This window comes from Poromitra crassiceps, assembly GCF_964638095.1.
Source record: "Poromitra crassiceps genome assembly, chromosome: 10".
NCBI lineage: Eukaryota > Metazoa > Chordata > Actinopteri > Beryciformes > Melamphaidae > Poromitra > Poromitra crassiceps.
The window spans coordinates 33,820,852-33,842,866 of record NC_139631.1 but is presented as its reverse complement, the minus strand read 5'-3'; the positions used below and the strand labels follow the sequence as shown (position 1 = coordinate 33,842,866).

General features: G+C 45.8%; 1 protein-coding gene across 3 annotated transcripts in view; it reads left to right on the top strand.

Moving 5' to 3' along the window:
* The window catches only part of taok3a (TAO kinase 3a), a 115,995-nt gene that overhangs the window by 76,406 nt on the left and 17,574 nt on the right, over nt 1–22,015 (top strand). For 2 of the 3 annotated variants that reach the window (XM_083644592.1, XM_083644593.1), the window contains exons 7-14: nt 2,656–2,752; nt 3,751–3,864; nt 4,849–4,940; nt 5,246–5,339; nt 7,872–7,953; nt 13,562–13,729; nt 15,712–15,909; nt 19,055–19,195. In XM_083644592.1, coding sequence (XP_083500718.1) covers nt 2,656–2,752; nt 3,751–3,864; nt 4,849–4,940; nt 5,246–5,339; nt 7,872–7,953; nt 13,562–13,729; nt 15,712–15,909; nt 19,055–19,195 — 986 coding nt within the window. Of the gene's footprint in view, nt 1–2,655; nt 2,753–2,848; nt 2,873–3,750; nt 3,865–4,848; nt 4,941–5,245; nt 5,340–7,871; nt 7,954–13,561; nt 13,730–15,711; nt 15,910–19,054; nt 19,196–22,015 lie in introns of those variants that run through there. The other variant, XM_083644594.1, reaches the window with a different exon arrangement.

Below are 22,015 nucleotides of genomic sequence, written 5' to 3'. Positions count from 1 at the left end.
GTCCCATGAGCAAAAGGCTCTTGTTTTCCTCCCTGTGTCTCAACCATCGTGAACATTTGGAGAGAAAGAATACTTTGTTTTTGGTTCATTTAGGTTCAACAATGCCCAATTATGGGGCGGCACGGTGGCGCAGTGGTTAGCACTGTCGCCTCACAGCAAGAAGGTTGTGTGTCCGAACCCTGGTCCATCCCACGTCCTTTCTGTTTGCATGGTGTCCCCGTGTCTGCGTGGGTTTCCTCCGGACCATCGGAGACATGTATGTTAGGGGTAATGGGCGTGGGGCTAGCAACCCCACCCCGTAAAAACCCACTTGCTGCAGGAACCGCAAAAACACGTTTGCTGTAGTCGTGTGGTTGCGGCCCTCAGCTCCACTTAGTAGTCTACAGGGAATAAGATGTCCAATTAGGAGCAAAGTAAAGTAGGGCTCGTCTCATGGCCTCACAAGCAGCTTGCTGCTGTCATTTTAGATGGACTTGTCTGTACGACTACTCTTTGTCATAATTTCTCTCCTCTGGTCTTCATTATTCCAGTGAAGAACACCTGAAGAAATCTCTAGATATGTGCATGAGTCCAGACAGGGGTTCTGTTCATTTTCTCATACCTGATTTTCCAAGGAAGAGGAACTGCTGCTGCCTTTCAGATGTCACATCTGCCTCCTTATACCCATAAAACCTTGTGTTTTGGAGTTGTTTCCTGTAATTGGTTTGGACTACGCTCTCACTCCTAACTATCTGCACTGCAGTTCTCCAGAGTTCAAATGGCATCGTTCTCACAACGAACCAATAACACTCCACACGCTTGAATAAACCGCTCCAAAAAGTGTGGTGTGCACGGACCTTCAGGGTAAGGTTGGCATGATGGACGATGCATCGACCATCGTAGGTGGGCCGACCCCCATCGACCTCTGACCAGCGTCATGTCCATTTATGATGGTCCCCCCGCCCCCCCCCCCCCCCCCCCCCCATCCCGTCAACGACGATGCCATCGTCCATCGCGATCTTTCACTGTGGATCCATCATGATGGCTATTTGGTTGACATCGCACAACCCTCAATCTCCAACAATCTCCCCTTCAGCCAATGTGTCCATGAACAATTTCCTTGAGCAAGACAATGAACCTGTGCTCACTCGTAGTGAGATAGAAATGTCAAAAAGTGTTTGCCGTCAATGTAAAATGTACTCCCTCTCTTTCAGCGAGTTTTAGCTCGCTTATGTGGTCCGAGCAGTGATCTTAGATTAGTGCTCCTATTCTTAGAATGCATATGGATTGAGGCCCAGATCTCTGTTATGTAGCTTCTAGCTTCACTTCTCTTTACCAAAACCAAACATTTTCCACTCAGCCAAGATTCCACCTCCAGGATTGTTCAGCCTCGAAGTCATTCCTGACCCGAAACCCAGCGTGTTATTTTAAGCGCCTACATCTTTACTCATCATCACTGACGCAGATGCAGAGTCAGGACAGTTGGCGACCCTGGCCTTTTTGCTGCTACTTTAGCCTTTGTGAAATGTCTCCGTCATAGTTCTGCCGTGAACATACTTTTCCCTCGGCACACAGCCTGCTTTGCTGCAACGCTCCGTAGGGATTCTGCTTTTAAAGCCTTTCTACTGTAACATCCGTTGACGCATTATCCAGATGGCAGAGGGATATTTAGTTGTTGTTATATCAGCAGATTGAACACAGATTGGTGTATATGCTGTACATGGTGGCTACTGTACACTTCTATCCATTGAAGATGAAGCATCACACTCTCCATTCAAGACACTTCTTTATTATTAAAACCAGGACATTTCTGACCTCTGTCAGACATGAAACAGTTCCAACAATTCTATGAAATCCACACCCAAATAATAGCATTATTTTAACTCAATTATTCAATCCAATTATGTTGAATATGTGCACTTGTAGGGGTGGGAATCGCTGAGTAGCTCACGATACGATATGGTCACGATACTTGGCCCTCGATAATGATATTATCACGATACAGCGATTCTGCGATAATCGATATATTGGAAGACGATACATCACGATACCTGTGTAACTGAAGAGAAAAAAATACCCCTAAAAGGCAAGAAGCAGGTATTATGTATTTATTAGCAGAATTGACATGAACTCTCTCAGAGTTCACTCACTCACTCATAACATTTTCGATACCACAGAGGAAAAGTTACACATTAAGTCTTTTTATTATTATTATTAAAACAAGAAAACCTATATAACCTACCTACCTATATCATTTCTAAAAGTAGATATTAATGAGCAAACATTTCCATTCATGTAGCCTACAGTATTTATGTTTTTGTTTCAACTACAAACATAAATAAACGTCAACTTGAAACTATGTTTCAACTACCACACACAGCATAATATTTTAGCCTGTTTATTAAAAAAAAAAAAAAAAATTTTTAAAAATAAACATATCGATACTTGGTGCCAGTGTATCGATAACGTATCGCAAGTGGAAATATCGCGATACCGTGAGTATCGATATTTTGTCCCACCCCTATGCACTTGTACCATGTATTGTAGACCCTCTTTGTGGGTCGAATGTTATTTGAAGTGCTGATGTCGGAGACAACAGTTACATTTAGCTGATTGAATCCAAATCTTTCGAGGGTTTTCCAGCTCATTTCCCTCCTTGTTCCTTTCTCCCCCAAGTCCATAAGAAACCGCTCCAAGAGGTGGAGATTGCTGCCATTACCCACGGTGCCTTGCTAGGACTGGCTTACCTACATTCCCATAATATGATTCACAGGTGAGTCAGCTTACCTACATTCCCATAATATGATTCACAGGTGAGTCAGCTTACCTACATTCCCATAATATGATTCACAGGTGAGTCAGCTTACCTACATTCCCATAATATGATTCACAGGTGAGTCAGCTCGTCGTCTTGTTCCAAATGTTTCCTCAACAGGAAGATAAAACAAGATGGGATTCGCACCCTTTACCCCCCCCCCCCCCCCCCACACACACACACACACACACACACACACACACGCACACGCACACATTCCCCCTTTATTACACTGTTTGCTAATAAGGCTGTAAAACCTCGTGTCTCTACATGCGGTTCAGCAGCCAGTGGTAATCTGCTGCTCAGCCAGTTTCTTCTTGAACATCACTTTCAAGAGATAGCGAGCGACCCTGCTATCTCACTAAGGTCCATAATATTGTCTTTTATTGACGAACAGATGTGATTGGTGTCCCCAACAATGGCGTGATACCAACTCACGCTCTATCGCAGAGATTATCAAGGGCCATAAAGATTGTTGAAATGAGCGCACACAAATACGTCAATGAGTTTAAACTTTGGGATGCATATATTAACAGCCTAGGGAAAAGGAATTTAATTTCCTCATATGGGCTACAGTTACATTTGCACTTATGCCCCCTAAGATCACAATGAATGTATTTATTTTCATTATATTGCATCATATTTGGTTGAGCAATACAAAGATGTACTATTGAATATGACTCTGACTTGCATGATGTCATTGGTGCATTACACTAAAAACAGAATAGAGACCAGAAACTAGGGATGCACCGATATGAACGTTTTGGCCAATATAACTGATATTAACAATATAACTGATATTAACAATATAACTGATACTAACAATATAACTGATATTAACATTGCTGTAACATAGCCGATAAATGATATTTACTGATGGCGCCAATACCGATATATTGTGCATTCCTTCTATTTGTGTTGCAACTCTCTTGCCCCGCTCCATCTTCCCCATCCAGAGATGTGAAAGCTGGTAATATCCTACTGACTGAGCTCGGCCAGGTCAAACTGGCTGACTTTGGCTCCGCCTCCATCGCCTCGCCTGCCAACTCCTTTGTGGGAACACCATACTGGTCAGTGACACATCCCAACACAACACAACATGACATGACAGGGTACAACACAGGACGCTGAATGTCCAGTGGTTTCTCTCTCCGAGACATATGAAGACAAACAAGAACTCATGATGATGATGTGATGATGATGATGATGTGATGATGTTGGTGGTCTACTGGCGTAATGTTTGAAATTTGTTTATTAGGATAAACCCCTTGAGATGCGCCATCTTGTTTTAGAGCGAGTCCCAGTAATATGTTTCTGTTTGTGCACTTGTTCTTTTTAGGTTTTGCACTTTTTCTTTCGCGTATATGTGAATTAATTTCAGTATTTATTTTTTTATTTTTTTACACCAGTTGGCTGCTTTTAGATTTCTTTAGTTTTAATCAGTGTGCAGGTTATTTCTGTTTACACTTCTATTTTATAGGACTTTTCCTTCCAGCACAAACATGTTTCCCTTGTTCTGGGTTTCTATCCAAGGCCAGCAGATGTATGATGTGGTTACAGTAGGCACTGTACCGTTCACTATTTGTCTGCATGTCATGTAGTCAGTTGTGCCTCACCAGACAACATGTTCACTCACACCCTGCTAGCAGCTTTGGTGTGGTCAAAAAACAACAATGTGTTTCGTGTTCATGATGATGGACTCTAATGGTGGCAGAAGCCAGCAGTACACTTTGTCTCATAGTTCATTTCAAATTGACACACACACACACACACACACACACACACACACACACACACACACACACACACACACACACACACACACACACACACACGCAGTTGTCAAACTCCACATTAACAGAAATACACACCTATCCTCAAAACTGAGCTGCTATCACCGCATACCAGTCTTTGAAAGCTCTGAGAGGCTTAGCAGATTATGACATTTGCATGGATCCCCCCCCCACTTATAAACTGTGTGTGTGTGTGGGTGTGTGCGTGTGCGTGTGCGTGCGTGTGCGTGTGTGTGTGTGTGTGCGCGTGCGCGTGATCAGGATGGCCCCTGAAGTGATCCTAGCCATGGACGAGGGTCAGTACGAGGGGAAGGTGGACATTTGGTCCCTTGGGATCACCTGCATCGAACTGGGTGAGCACAGATCTACCTCCTGGCCAAAGAAAGCATGTATAGGCCTAAGGAGCTTTTACGGATTAAAATGACAACTGAAGGACTGTAGGATGAAGAATAGATGTAACATTACCAGTCACTGACTAGACTAGACTAGAGGACCAAAAAGTTTCTTTCCTCTCCCAAACTGGAAAGTACTGAAATCTATGTTGACACAAGCACAGGAGAATTGTTGGTGGTGAAAGTTGTGACGCTAACACATCACACTTCTGCCCCCCCTTCCTCTCCTCTCCTCTCTCTCTTCCTCCCCTCTTCCCTCACGTTAGCGGAGCGTAAGCCGCCGCTGTTCAACATGAACGCCATGAGTGCCTTATATCACATCGCCCAGAACGACTCCCCCACGCTGCAGTCCAACGAGTGGTGAGTTGAACGCACCCTTGGAAATCCAATCAAATATCAAAAGATTCTCATTCGCATCCCTCAATTTTCACGGCAGAGTGTTTGGAGAATGCAGTCCAATATGTGATGAGTTAACTGCTCAGAAGATCCAAAACACTCATTTGAAGGCTTTTCAACGCCAAACACAATGAAAGCCTCTCAAATTGGTGAGGCAGTCGTGTACCTCCAGTGGTCTGTGAACATATGAGGCACGCTCCCGATCTGGGCCTGCTCAGGTTAAGTGAAGCCATCCCTACGTTCATCTGCTCTGACCTGTGATCCTTGTGTGAGATCAGGCTCTTAAGTCTCTTATGTAACTACCGAGAGGCCCTCACTCACCCAGAGAGATCCTATTTAAAGAGCCGCACCTCGTCCTGCTAGGCTGCATCCCAGGCTGCTTACTGCTGCCACTAGCCTAGCACAGAACTCTGCATTATAGTTTACACATACACAACTATTCCTTGTGACACGCTCATGGTGTTGTGAACACAACAGGGGATCCCAGACATTAAAAAGAAATAAAAATAAAAACTTTGATTAGTATTATTATTTGGACCAGTAGGTTTTGAACAACGCTTCACCCCCTTTGTTCGGAAGATTATCTCACCTCACTGTGTGTTCTTTCACTGTGTTGTGAACTTATCAACCAATTTGATATTTTTTCATATTTCACTAAACGTTAAGTTAAATTGTTGTATGAGGCAGACAGTATGGAGATCTGGAGATATGCTTTTTTATGGAAAGGACTGAAATTGAACTGGAAGTAACTCATCTTTTAGTTACAACATCGTGAGCAGGCAGGGTGTTCAGTTCACACAGTACAGTAAATTCATGTTACATATTAAGAAGCACATAGCTACACTTCAAACCAGCTAACACAACTATTCAATTAATAAGCACCTGCACTCTGTGATAGCTAGCAGATAGCTGTCAATATTCAGGAACAGGAATGTAGATGTAGATTACCTCTATGAGTCAAAGGGAAAAAGTGGGGGCAAAGTCGTAAATTAGCAAGGCAGCATTGCACAAGTTGCATGTGAGGTGTGTCATCAAATATTAACCGCGTGTTTGAAGTTCCCCTCCTGCTGTGCATTTCTTCCACGCTAGGTGCATTATGGTACGATAAAGACAAAGTCATAGAGAGGTTAGGTTGTGGAGTGGGTGTGGCCTAAACCACTGCACCTGTAAGTCGTCCCCCATGTTCCCTGCGATATGCTGCGTGTAACCAACGTCTCCTCCTGAACCCAGCCAAGTCAAGTGACTGAACGTGGCTCTCTTCCTGCCTTGAGAAGCCAGAAGGCAACGATGGCCTTACAGTGTCTCTCCAGCACCCATGTTCCCCATTAAACCACAGCAGTGTCGACCGATCGATTTCTACGCCTTCAAACAGAGTGTGTATCAAGTGCGATGAAGAAGTGGGAATTTGCACATCACACGTCACCGTGCGTGGGGGTGTTGCCTTTTGTGAAATCATAGCTGGTTGGTTTGTAGCGTGGTGCTGAGGCGAGCGCTTGTGTGGCGTCCTGGTATTTTTGGAGGAGCTCCAGCGGCCCGAGGGGTTAGCAGCATCCTGCCAGATGAGACTAGCAGAGACATCATCAGCTCCACACAGAGCTGCTGGAGAACCTTCATTACACACACAGGGGCCACACTACGCTCTTCCTACACACTGGCATGTGTACAAAGTGCACCCGTTCACCTTGGCTCATCATGATGCAGGACAACAGGTGGAGATGCGTAGGTGGAGCTCGCCTGCGAGTAGTTGGGGAGTCATCACACCAACTGATGCATAGAGATGACCCTGAATGTGGAAATCCACTGCGTATTGTCAAAAAGCCTACATAGCATTTCTTGGCTACTTCCTTTTATGAAGGGCTATTAGCAGCAATCCAAACACATCATGTTGTATCTATTATCAGCCTATTTTTAGGTCAGAGTCACTGGCACACTGTTCCACAGCTCCAGTGGCCTATATTTAAGTTGCTCTACATATTTACATAAGCTATGGTTCAGAGGAGGCAAACACTGAGAGATTACATAGGATTGCTCTGGTTTAATTCATTGATATAATAAACACAGCACAACATACCACGTAAAGCCATTTACTCATCACGTAAAAGGTTCATTGACCATGTAAGAGGGGAGCGGCTTTGTGGTCTATCTATGCCTAGATCGCCACTGCATATTTTGCCAGTGTGATAAATTATGGAATAATGGAATATGGTATAAATGATCAGTTAAAAGCATAGATTGTGTGTGCTGCGGGCAATTGTGATTAAACGGGGGAATTGATTGATGATTTAATTGCTAATTTTACTGTCCAAAATAAAAATTTTAGTGGTCCACAATTTCTCTACCTTCTAGTCCCTCCATCACGTATTGCTGTCGCCTACCTAATTCTTTCCTCATCCTACCCATCCACTCATTGTGTCGTTTACCCTATCACTGCCTATTTCGTCATCTTTTCACCATCCCACATTCTTTAACGGTCCTCCTCTCAATCTCTCTTCCCAGGTCTGACCCCTTCCGGAGCTTTGTTGACTACTGCCTACTGAAGATTCCTCAGGACAGACCCTCGTCAGGGGAGCTGCTACGAGTGAGTGGTCTCTCCCTCTTTAAATCTCCCAGCTGTGACCTCACTTCCTGTCTCCATCTCTCCCTGAGCCGTGTGAATGAGTCACTCCCTCCCACCCACGGCTCCCTGACACGCTAGCACATGCACACACACACACACACACACACACACACACACACACACACACACACACACACACACGCACACACACATATCCCTCTGCAACACACAGGAAGCACATGCACACACACATATCCCTCTGCAACACACAGGAATCACATGCACACACATATCCCTCTGCAACACACAGGAATCACATGCACACATATCCCTCTGCAACACACAGGAATCACATGCACACACACATCCCTCTGCAACACACAGGAATCACATGCACACACATATCCCTCTGCAACACACAGGAATCACATGCACACACATATCCCTCTGCAACACACAGGAATCACATGCACACACATATCCCTCTGCAACACACAGGAATCACATGCACACATATCCCTCTGCAACACACAGGAATCACATGCACACACATATCCCTCTGCAACACACAGGAATCACATGCACACACATATCCCTCTGCAACACACAGGAATCACATGCACACATATCCCTCTGCAACACACAGGAATCACATGCACACATATCCCTCTGCAACACACAGGAATCACATGCACACACATATCCCTCTGCAACACACAGGAATCACATGCACACACATATCCCTCTGCAACACACAGGAATCACATTCACACACATATCCCTCTGCAACACACAGGAATCACATGCACACACATATCCCTCTGCAACACACAGGAATCACATGCACACACACATATCCCTCTGCTACACACAGGAATCACATGCACACACATATCCCTCTGCAACACACAGGAATCACATGCACACACATATCCCTCTGCAACACACAGGAATCACATGCACACACATATCCCTCTGCAACACACAGGAATCACATGCACACACACATATCCCTCTGCTACACACAGGAATCACATGCACACACATATCCCTCTGCAACACACAGGAATCACATGCACACACATATCCCTCTGCAACACACAGGAATCACATGCACACACATATCCCTCTGCAACACACAGGAATCACATGCACACACACATATCCCTCTGCAACACACAGGAATCACATGCACACACATATCCCTCTGCAACACACAGGAATCACATGCACACACATATCCCTCTGCAACACACAGGAATCACATGCACACACATATCCCTCTGCAACACACAGGAATCGAGCACCCCGCTAAGAAATGGTTGTTCTTTCTCTCCTCTTAGTTTTTGTGTCTTAACCCCTCTTCCTGTGCCGCGCCTTGTGGCTCTGGTCACTGTGTGTGTGTGTGTGTGTGGGTTGCTTTCACATGAAACCTTTGAGATGGGTTTTATATAGAATAGAATTCTTTATTTCACCAAGGTATGTCTGCACTTGGTGCACAAGTAACATACATAGGAACACGATAAATTAGAAGAAATATACAATATACAGTATAAACAAATATAATATATTAAAATATATTAACAGATATAAACAGTATTTACAATCAAGTGTGGTAGCCTAAACATTTGCAATTTAACAAAATTTTACAAAAGGGTGAAAAAGTCTCTAAAAGCATTTTAACCATCAGACACTAAAACTCTTCTTTGAAACCCAGGCTACTACAACTAGTAATACCACTACCAATGCTACTACTACTATGAATAATAATAATAATAATAATAAAACATGTTCATTTTTGCAACTTTAAAGCAGCTTATCTGATTTGTGAGCTTGATTATTTATTTATTTTTTACTTTTGAACTAAGTGTCCTTGAGTCTGAGAAAGGCGCTCCTAAATCAAATGTATTATTATTATTCTCATTATTGTTATGTGGATTCTGATCACAAAGTTACTTTTTAATCTGTTTGGATTAAGGGTTTCCCATAGCCGACCAGCGTAATATGGACAATTATACAATAAATCTTAAATCAAACTTATTATATTGAAATTGCATGATATTGACTGGGTGATACATGATTTATTTTTAATGGTGATGTTTCCCAGCCAGCTCCTGTCGCATCCTTCCAAACACACAGAAAAGGCCATTGTGTGTGTGTGTGTGTGTGTGTGTGCGTGCGTGTGTGTGTGTGTGTGTGTGTGTGTGTGTGTTGTCTGTGTGTGTGTGTGCGCGTGCGTGTGTGCGTGTGTGTGTGCGTGCGCGTGTGCGTGTGTGTTTTCTCAAGTAATTGAGGAGTTGATCTTATTGTTTGTGTGGCCAACAGGTAATCCTATTGGCCACTAAGATGTTTACAGTATGTTCTTGTGATCATGCTCACACCTACCTTGACTAGATCACACCTACTTTGAGTAGGAAGGATGAAGGGAAGAGGAGGGGAGTGCAGGGGATCGTACAGACAGGGGTTAAATCAGCAGGACTAGAATTCACTCTTCCCAAATACCCCCTGACCCAAATCCTACCAGAACAACCATTATAGAGGGTTAAGTACCAAACGGACTTTGGATCAGTGTCGATGGGGATGCTTTTACAGTGAGGGGCTGGTGGGTGTTATGTAGCTTATGATTTAATACCCCACTTTCTCTTCTAACACACACACTCACACCTACCCTCTCTCTCTCTCTCTCTCTCTCTCTCTCTCTCTCTCATTCACACACACACACGCACACACACACACATCCGCTCTCTCTCTCTCTCTCTCTCTCTCTCTCTCTCTCTCATTCACACACACATACACACACACACATCCGCTCTCTCTCTCTCTCTCTCTCTCTCATTCACACACACACACTCACACCTACCCTCTCTCTCTCTCTCTCTCTCTCTCATTCACACACACACACACACACACACGCACACATACAGTACCCTCTCTCTCTCATTCACACACACACACGCACATGCAGTACCCTCTCTCTCTCATTCACACACACACACACACACACACACACACACACATCCGCTCTCTCTCTCTCTCTCTCTCTCTCTCTCTCTCTCTCTCTCTCTCTCTCTCTCTCTCTCTCTCTCTCTAACACACACACACACCACACCACACACACACTCCCTCTCAACCACACACACATGCACGCCCCTCCAAGCTCTGTAAGGGGGAAATCAGGTCACTAATGTTGGGGCCTTGAGCTATCAGTGTTCTCGCCTCAGGTTAAACACTCCCTGTTTAATATAAGAAGAAGAAGAAGAATAACCACCAAATGACCTCTTCCCATAAAGAGCCACTAAAACACTGGATTACTCTTTACAAAAAGCCATTTTGCAGATGGGTTTTTTTGTTTTAGTTTTTTTGCTGGCATATTTTTCCTCATTCCCATGGATAACACATTTCCAGTGCAGCTACAATAGTTTGATACACAAGTGCAAAGAGGCAAGGAGGTGGGCTGGAGAACCATCAACCACCCGGCTTTGTCGGTACATCGGGTGTTCGCCTCATGAGGGACATGGGAGTAACCAGAGCAAACCAACGGAAGGCCATAAAAAAAGACTTTGCTGAAGAGGCTGAGAGGAGCAGCTTTTGGCTCTGGTTGAGGAGGAAGGAGAGCATGAGGCCTGGCTACTGGGGGTGCCACTGCTCTGCCACCAGGAGACATTCTGGGTTTAAAGCAGCTAAACGTTGCAGATGGGTGGTACCCGGCTGACGACCCTGCAGCCAGCCGACCCATGGACACCGGTGGAGGTCCGACGGGCAGTGATGCCATAGCAGGCCAACAACACCTACCTTTTAAATTAATCAATGGTAGCAGAAAATGTTTCAGCGATCTAAAACGTCTAAAAGTGTAAACGTCCGGTTTTGTTGTCAGTCCCTCAGAATCAAAGAGCGAGGGCTTCTTTCTAGACTCACCATTTTGGACCAAGAGACGTTCAACAATCACACAGGGATGAACTCCATCGTAGAAGAAGCAGAGAGCAATTTCCCCACCGACAGTCGCCTCAATAGACACAATGCAATGCAGCCACAAAACTAGCTATGTGTAGCTATAGCTGGAGGGTGGGTGGGGGGGGATTTTATTTATTTTCTGAGCAATAATCCCAGAGATGACTCCTCTCCCAGGGCGATGGGACGAGGCCAGCCAGCCGCTCTCTAGTAGAGGTCCATCAGAAAACGGGACAAATCACTCTCATCTCTATTTTCAGAGTGTGATGTCATCCCCCTGTGTCCTGACTACCCCCTGACACCAGCATCTGTCACATGGAAGGGACGGTGTGCAGAGACAGATAGTTGGAAATAGGCCTAAAAGAGTATTATTCACATATACTGTATCAGTATAATACATCTATTTTAGTCCGTCCACCCCTTTTAGGTTGCAGACATTTCACTGGCCAGTCATTATAAGCCATAGATGTTTTATGAATGAGAGTGAGTGGAGGTGTGATTATGTATGCGTGTGTGGTGCTTGGTGGGGGGGGGGGGGGGGGGGTGTAGGTCCCATGTGTTTCGTGTAGTACAGGATGTGGAGTGTGAGGCTCTCAGGCTGAGGCTAAGCAACCTGCAGGCGCCCTCTAGTGTTGGTTAGAGTTGTGGTACCCAGTGAGATGGTACACTATGAATGAAATAAGTTCAGGACAATAGTACTGCATGTCACTTTGAACACAGTTTATGATGTCTTGGAGAACTGCACACTGCCACGTAAACAACGCCTGTGGTTGTGGCATTATCACACTCAAATATATAAAGTCAGTATTTATTCAGAAGTGAAAGACCATCGCCGTCGTTATTTGCCACATCAATCCAGGTTGAGTTGTTTGACATTTTTCCTTCATAATTTGTATACATTTTGTAATTAATATTTAAATTAACGGGTTTGTTCATTACATACAATTGATTAAAATTGTAATGTAAAAATGTACTTGTAACATACAGTAATGGAATGTGAATTCTAAGACCTGTTTCTCTCTAAAATAAAATGCTATACGTTAATTATGGACAAAAGTTGAAGTTCATTATTAGATATCTCTAAAAAAGAGAGACAGGATCTAGAGGATCTTTACAGATATAGACCAAAGGTGCCCAGATTCTTTCCTATAAAGGGCCAAAAATGTATCTTGATGGAGGGCCGTGGGCCAAAAAATAATGTTGATGTTATGTTAAATTACATTACATTAAAATGTAGTATGATTTATAGACAATTTACATTATCTAAAATAAATTATCAAAATAATAAAACGGTATTAGAACTTCTATTTTAAGAAATTATTAGATTACTTCCCGACATGCTAGGTTGACATGGTACCACTCGATTCCTTATGTCTTCTAGTTTCATATAGTATAAGAACCATCCAAGACAAATGGGGGGGAGGCCCGCGGGCCCCAAATTGGTCAGCCATGATATAGAATGAGGATTACTTTTTTTGTGTAAATGCTTGTCTTGTAAAAGACGGCATCATGTTTTCAAATGGTGTATATCTCATTTTGGAATGAAACGCCCAACATCCAAAAATCAGTTGAATCACTTACTGTGAAATAAAGGTATTTTTCATCCCTACCCTCCCTCCATCTTTCCTCTGAATAACCTATCTCTCTCTCTCTCTCTCTCTCTCTCTCTCTCACTGTCCAGCATGACTTTGTGCGTCGGGAACGCCCGCTGCGGGTGCTCATCGACCTCATCCAGAGGACCAAGGATGCGGTGCGCGAGCTGGACAACCTGCAGTACCGCAAGATGAAGAAGATCCTCTACCAGGAGAAACACAACGGGCCCATGGGAGAGAGCCAGGAGGAGGAGGAGGTAGAGAGGGTGCAGGGGAGAGGGTCGGGTACTTCAATGGACAGATCCTCAGTGGAGAGGAAGTGGTGATAGGGAGGGAAAACAGCCAGGTGGGGCGTGACGAGGAGTCTGCCATGTTGGATGGCAGGAGGAGGGGGGTAGAAGACTAGGAGGAGTAGAGAGTGAAACCAGCCCAGTCCCATTTGAATCCTCTTCACAATTCTCCAACGTCTAAAAGGCAAATAGGTTTTTGTTTGTTTAGTAGGTAGGTATGGGCTTTGTATGACCACGTTTACTCAGGTCAATTCAGCTTTATTATCCCCAAGGTGAAATCCTTTTTTCAGACCGGTGAATAAAACAAGTCCACAGCATCCATCAAATCAAAGGCAACATCGGTCTTCTGTTAAAAATAATCAGCAGTCGGTCAATCATAGGCTTTTTAGTGCAATTTAGCAATTTATTATTACAATGTTTCTGTTTGACTCGGCATCTGGAAGTCTGTATCTGCTGCCCAATGACAGAAGCTCAGACTCACTAAACGGAGGGTGAGTAGGACATGGCAGCTCTAATTGTCTGAAGTGATGTAAAACACTTGAAGGTAAAGGGGGAGGAGCCAGACACGGCGCTTCAGTCTAATGTGGCCTCCATAACTGCTTCCTGATTTGATCACACTGCAACAAACAAGACCCGCGTCCCGGCGGGCATGTTGCGTTGACATTGGAGACGGCCCTGTCCCTTAGCCGACCCGGCCTGGGGGCAGAAGGAACACGGACACCCAGCAGCCACCGCGGCCGCTGTCACCCACTGTCACCCACTGTCACCCAACACCACGTGACAAACTCCAAACCAGCCGCCAGACCTCACTGCAACAAGACACCCCCGAAGCCCTTACTGAGAAGATGTATAGTCCCAAAGCTGGTGATCTGGTTTCAGGGGAAGATGTAGTGCATGAGCCTTCACAAAGCTACAAGTAGATGATTCAAATATGAATACAGACACCAAACCTCTCCAGAGTGGCTACTACCTACACGTTTGATTCTCCCTTTCTACTCTTTGTGTTAGTCAAACCTGAAAACATACTAAATTCTTCACCAACAAAAGTGGTTAAACCTAGGAAGTAAAAACTTATTTATCTTATTAAAGACTCACATCATCAATATATACATATACAGTATAGTGTATATATGGTAAGTATAGTATAGTGTATATATTCTGTATAGTGTGTATATACCAGGGGTGGGCCATTTTTTTCCCCCAGAGGGCCATACTGACTTAAATAAAGTAAGCAAAGGGCCACACATTGGAGATCATACCTGCCAACGCTCCTGATTATCTCTATTTTTAACCCTCTCTCCCGTTGTGATTGGTAATTTCTCGTTAATCTCCTGATATAATAGTGATACAAATCCAATGGCTGTAGCAGATGAGATTTATTAACATAATTCTGCCTTTTATTGAGTTTTGGGGGGTTTTGTTTTCCTTTGAGGACATTGGGGGCCGGATTGAGATGATACAAGGGCTGCGTCCGGCCCTGGGGCCGCATTTTGCCCATGTGTGCTATATACTGTAGTACAGTATATACTCTTTATCCATCATCTGCATGAACGCAAGTGGATTTTTCCAATCAGGAACCTGATAGACATTTCAGACAGACACGCAGGTATTAACATAGGGATTGAACCAGTGAATCACACACACACACACACACACACACGTCTGAACAATTAGAGGTTAATGGGCAATTTAGCGTGACTTTGACTGTAATGCACTCTGGAGGGTTTAATGATACCATTTGGAGAGACCTGTGTATAATATACTGGGGTGAAGGACACAGGAGAGTGTCTGTGTGTGTGTGTGTGTGTGTGTGTGTGTGTGTGTGTGTGTGTGTGTGTGTGTGTGTGTGTGTGTGTGTGTGTGTGTGTGTGTGTGTACACACATGGCTGCGTGGGTTATGCGTGTTCTTGTGTGTACAGGTATGTTCATGAACATGTGTCCGCTTGCAGGACAGCGAAGCGGCCAGCTGTAAGATGAACAGCCTGGGCAGTAACCACTCCATCCCCAGCACCTCTGTGAGCACGGGCAGCCAGAGCAGCTCCGTCACCAGCTTGCAGGAGGTGCTGGACGAAAGCTGCTCCGACATGACCATGATGCAACACCAGGACTACGACAGCACCCTGGACTCCGCCCCGCACACCAAGCAGGTACAGAGGCCAGGGGGCATGGCACACCAAGCAGGTAGAGAGGCCAGGTGGCATGGCACACCAAGCAGGTAGATAGGCCAGGGGGCATGGCACACCAAGCAGGTAGAGAGGCCAGGGGCCACACCAAGAAGGTAGAGAGGCCAGGTGGCATGGCACACCAAGAAGGTAGAGAGGCCAGGGGGCATGGCAGACCAAGAAGGTAGAGAGGCCAGGGGCCACACCAAGCAGGTACAGAGGCCAGGGGGCATGGCACACCAAGAAGGTAGAGAGGCCAGGGGGCATGGCACACCAAGAAGGTAGAGAGGCCAGGGGGCATGGCACACCAAGAAGGTAGAGAGGCCAGGGGGCATGGCACACCAAGAAGGTAGAGAGGCCAGGGGGCATGGCACACCAAGAAGGTAGAGAGGCCAGGGGGCATGGCACACCAAGAAGGTAGAGAGGCCAGGGGCCACACCAAGCAGGTACAGAGGCCAGGGGGCATGGCACACCAAGCAGGTACAGAGGCCAGGGGGCATGGCACACCAAGAAGGTAGAGAGGCCAGGGGGCATGGCACACCAAGAAGGTAGAGAGGCCAGGGGGCATGGCACACCAAGAAGGTAGAGAGGCCAGGGGGCATGGCACACCAAGAAGGTAGAGAGGCCAGGGGGCATGGCACACCAAGAAGGTAGAGAGGCCAGGGGGCATGGCACACCAAGAAGGTAGAGAGGCCAGGGGGCATGGCACACCAAGAAGGTAGAGAGGCCAGGTGGCATGGCACACCAAGAAGGTAGAGAGGCCAGGGGGCATGGCACACCAAGAAGGTAGAGAGGCCAGGGGGCATGGCACACCAAGCAGGTACAGAGGCCAGGGGGCATGGCACACCAAGAAGGTAGAGAGGCCAGGTGGCATGGCACACCAAGAAGGTAGAGAGGCCAGGGGGCATGGCACACCAAGAAGGTAGAGAGGCCAGGTGGCATGGCACACCAAGCAGGTAGAGAGGCCAGGTGGCATGGCACACCAAGAAGGTAGAGAGGCCAGGGGGCATGGCACACCAAGCAGGTACAGAGGCCAGGGGGCATGGCACACCAAGAAGGTAGAGAGGCCAGGTGGCATGGCACACCAAGAAGGTAGAGAGGCCAGGGGGCATGGCACACCAAGAAGGTAGAGAGGCCAGGGGGCATGGCACACCAAGAAGGTAGAGAGGCCAGGGGGCATGGCACACCAAGAAGGTAGAGAGGCCAGGGGGCACACCAAGAAGGTAGAGAGGCCAGGTGGCACACCAAGCAGGTAGAGAGGCCAGGGGGCACACCAAGCAGGTAGAGAGGCCAGGGGGCACACCAAGCAGGTAGAGAGGCCAGGGGGCACACCAAGCAGGTAGAGAGGCCAGGTGGCACACCAAGCAGGTAGAGAGGCCAGGGGGCACACCAAGCAGGTAGAGAGGCCAGGGGGCACACCAAGCAGGTAGAGAGGCCAGGTGGCACACCAAGCAGGTAGAGAGGCCAGGTGGCACACCAAGCAGGTAGAGAGGCCAGGGGGCACACCAAGCAGGTAGAGAGGCCAGGTGGCACACCAAGCAGGTAGAGAGGCCAGGTGGCACACCAAGCAGGTAGAGAGGCCAGGTGGCACACCAAGAAGGTAGAGAGGCCAGGGGGCACACCAAGCAGGTAGAGAGGCCAGGGGCCACACCAAGCAGGTAGAGAGGCCAGGGGGCACACCAAGAAGGTAGAGAGGCCAGGTGGCACACCAAGCAGGTAGAGAGGCCAGGTGGCACACCAAGCAGGTAGAGAGGCCAGGTGGCACACCAAGCAGGTAGAGAGGGATGTGAAATAGGCTAATAGTCAGCCTCTGATTCAGTTTGATCTGACTTCATTGTGCGCAGTAGTAGACAGTAGTTTCCCATAATACCTTGCATCCTGCTTTCTAAGAATCTCAGTTTTCGCTGAATGCATAAAAGGATAGCGGGCACAATCCGTCATTAGTCAACGTTTTCCATTGTTGTCGCCCCAAGCACAGAAATTACATTCAGTATTGCATCAAGCACAATTACATCCTTTTTTAGGGTAAGAAGTACTGTGCTCAACCATTAGTAGGGACACACAGCCGCAGTGCAAACATCCTCTGGGTTTCTCTGACCGTTTCCAAGAGCACGCCTAACCCCCACCCCCACCCCCTGTCTCCGGCTGAAACCATGGCAACCAATCGACACACTTCTCACTCTCCGACAGATCGCTTCACATCCGTCACCAACACGTTCACGAAAAATGCCTGACAATCTCATTGAATATCCCGCATAACTTCAAAAGCAGAGAAGGCATGGCAGTCTGTCACTGCTCTGTCATTCTCTTTCTTCATCTGCTCTTTGTGTTTTGGCAGCGTATGAATATAACCACGTCACGTCATGATGAATAGGCAGCCAGTGTCCCCGGCTTTGGCTCATCCAAATATTCAATTAGTTCAATTTAGTGGCGCAGTGAATGAACGTCACATTTTGACGTTTCACAACGTTTGCAAGGTTACGGTTTACGTGGTCCTAAAAAGCGCAGAGAAGATTCCTTTTGCTATTCAGATTCCTTTTTGCAATTCAGATGTAATACGATTTAATTTTGTCATTTAAAAAGTGTGGGAATTTCTGTGAAGAGTAAAGAGAGCAACGGTATTTTAACACCACCACAGTTCTTCCAAAAGGTTGCTAAGTACAAGTGTTTTAGTGAGTTCAAAACCACGAAGCACCCTACAGCACAGGACCCTTTGACCAACATTTTACACCATGTTCGCTTCAGTGCCATTTGTTCTTGTGTTATATTAAGAGCAACCTTCGACGTTTCTAGTCCTAGACCTTTTTCAAAGCAGCACATGTGAAAAATGCGATCTATTTTTTGATATAATATGGAATGTTGAGGCTAATGTATTATGTCGATTGTTAATTGTCCTGCACCTTTTGTCAATGACAAGCCTACATGGCTACTGGTTACATCATTTCCATGTTCGCTACTTTGAAAAAGGTCTGTAACGGAAACATCGCAATAAATTGAGAGTTGCAAGTAGATGGTGGTGTTGCTCTTTTTTCTCCCAGCACCCATGTTTGAAAAAAGGATTATTATTATTATTGTAATAATCATCATTTACTCATTTTGCTTTTCTCTACTTTGTGTCTGTGTGTGCCAGGACCACCAGTATAACTGGGACCACGATGCGATCCACAGGGACCACCGGCCGGAGCCGAGGCCGGCCTCCTCGGACAAGAGCAGCCAGGCGCACAACTACAAGAACCAGGGCCGCTTCGCCACCATCAAGTCCGCCTCACTGGTGAGTCCAGCAGAGTGCTTTCCCCTTCATATCAGTTCAGTTCTGTTTATAGCCCCTTAACACACAAGCATGTCTCAAAGGGCTTTACATAGCATCATCACACTACATCCTATATCTACACACAACATAGGTTACATACTGACATCATATACAATTTATTAGATTATATACATTGCGATACCACACAAACACAGCATATTTTTAGACTGTAGGAGGAAACCCACGCAGACACGTGGAGAACCTTGCAAACTCCACACAGAAAGGACCGCGGTTGAGATAAACCACCCCCACCCCCATAGTATTCAGTGTTTAGTGTTATCTTTGTCGCTATGTGTTCACTAACGTCACCTCCTGCCCAGGTGTTTAGTATGTTGTGTACTGTACAGCGTCTTTGAGATATATAAGCCACAATTATTATTATTATTATTATTAGTATTATTATTATTATTAACTCACAACCTTCTTGCTGTGGGGTGACTGCTAACGACTGAGTCATCTGTATCCAATTCTTTTCCACTGACGCCTGCTGTCTAGAAAAATAAAAACTGCAGCTATTTATTTATTTATTTATTTATTTATTTATTTATTGGTTTATTGGTTTATTTGACAGGAAAATTGCTGTAAATATGCCAGAATTAGCCAAAAGGCTAGTTTACATCTGTAGTCCCTAGCAATAACTGGTATAATATTCTCTTCTTCGCTCTTTATTTTGAGTAAAATAGGCAGAAATGATGAGTTATTTTGTATTATCACAGTCTGATATGTTAAATATTAGCCAGGAGAGCATGACAGAGCCAAAATTATTTGTCTGTGCAAAGAGTCACTTTATTTCTCTCCAAAACATAAAACTTCAGTTTAAAATTTTTCAAAGCTAACTTTTCAGAATGTAACTGACTCGTCCTGGTAAAAAGAATAATAATAATAAAGTTTTGCTCTTTGTTTGCTCTGCTGGCTAATATGTGACATATACAAGTCTGTGATAATACAAAAAAAACATAATTTCTGCTTATTTCACTGAAAATAAAGAGCGTGAAGATTATGCCGACTCAGCAATCAGACAAAAAGGTATCATTTGATGTAAGTGAGCTCTATTGACCATCAATTCCGAAGCATGAAAATGCTGCTAAGGGGTTGGAATGGAGTTGCTCAAATGGTGCAACACAGAATTGGGTGAAAAATGAAGACTTCCTGGTTGTTCTGGAGATCCGGCAGGACCTGGCTGGGTGTAAAGCAGCAGGGTACGGTCCCACCAGAGTCAGTCCAAGTCATGGTGAGGAGGTCTCTGGCTTCCTGGCAGAAGGGGCCAGCCACTCGTTGACGCTCCAACCTGATACCTCGGTTCGTGGAGGACCTTCCTCCTCAGTGTTCTTGGCCGTTGGGTGATACGCTCGATTTCTCGTTGCTAGCATGCATTGTCTCAGGCATACCCGTTAGGGCACTAGGGAGGGCCCGCCACCTACCCGCTCACGGTCCGGATGCTCTTGTCCGTGAACGCCTCCTGTAATAATCGTCGTCAATGGAGTAGAAGTTGTTTGAGCCTGGAGAATCCTCTTTGAGGGATTGATAGAGCTCGTCTACCGGGCTAATACTCGGTGTTGTGGGGCTTGTGGGTGTTATCGACATGGTTTGGATGGAACGTGTGGTCTACGTCGTCAGATGATGATGACATCATAGATGATTATGATAATTACGACATCATCGGTTTCGGCATCACCGGCTCTGATGTTGTCATCGCCGAGTCACATCCGACGATGTCAATTTTGTGCTGCCATTGTGATGCCATCGGAAAGGGGCGTCTGAATGTTTTCGCTTTACTACTGCCTATTCAGAAGAAGGTCCTTTCCTTTGTGGCGGTGTCTCCTTCCTTTTCACTCCTTCCAGATTTACTTCCCACCTCTTTCTCCACCTGTCTGTTATTTATTTCCTGTGCTGTTCTGTTTTCCTCTTCCTTTTTTCTTTCGTTCGTCTGTTCATCTCTTGGCTTTTCGCTCTGTCCGTCTCTCTCTCTCTCTCTCTCTCTCTGCTCTCCAGTTCTGCTCCCATCTGCTTTTTTCTCAGCTGTCCCTTTGTTTTCTCTTGTCTTCCTACTACACTTCACATCATCTCCTGCACTTGATAATACAGTACATCATTCTCAGACCCCACTTCATGTTGTCAGTTGTGGGGGGTGGAAATCTCTATCTCTCTCTCTCTCTCTCTCTCTCTCTCTCTCTCTCTCTCTCTCTCTCTGTGTCTGTTGTCATGGTAACGGGTTCCAGTAACCAGTGAGTAGTTGTGTGTGTGTGTGTGTGTGTGTGTCGTGTGTGTGTGTGTGTGTGTGTGTGTGTGTGTGTGTGTGTGTGTGTGTGTGTGTGTGTGTGTGTGTGTTTTAGCCCTCCCACGACCCACTGGCTTTAATTGTGAGTTCATTCTGTCAGGTGTTAAACCAGACATGAGACAAAATGGGTAAAGAAGATGCGTGCGTGCGTGCGTGCGTGCGTGCGTGCGTGCGTGCGTGCGTGCGTGCGTGCGTGTGTGTGTGTGTGTGTGTGTCCTCCATACTGTCCTTGACCAGAGCGGATCACTGACATCCCTGTTGTTGACCGCCAGTCTCCTTTGTCTGTTCTTCTCACACACACTCTCTTGTCGGGGATGCTACTAGTCTGTTTGTTTGTTTGTTTGTTTGTTTTGGTGGGGAGGGTTTTTAATCACAGAGTCATCGTCACTCTTCATCACAAACCGACACAGCGTTGCTGCGTTTCCATCTTAGACCATTCAGATTGTGGAGGGTTGGAAATAAATACACAAGCAGACTCCTCAAAACACAGAAGGGGGAAATCC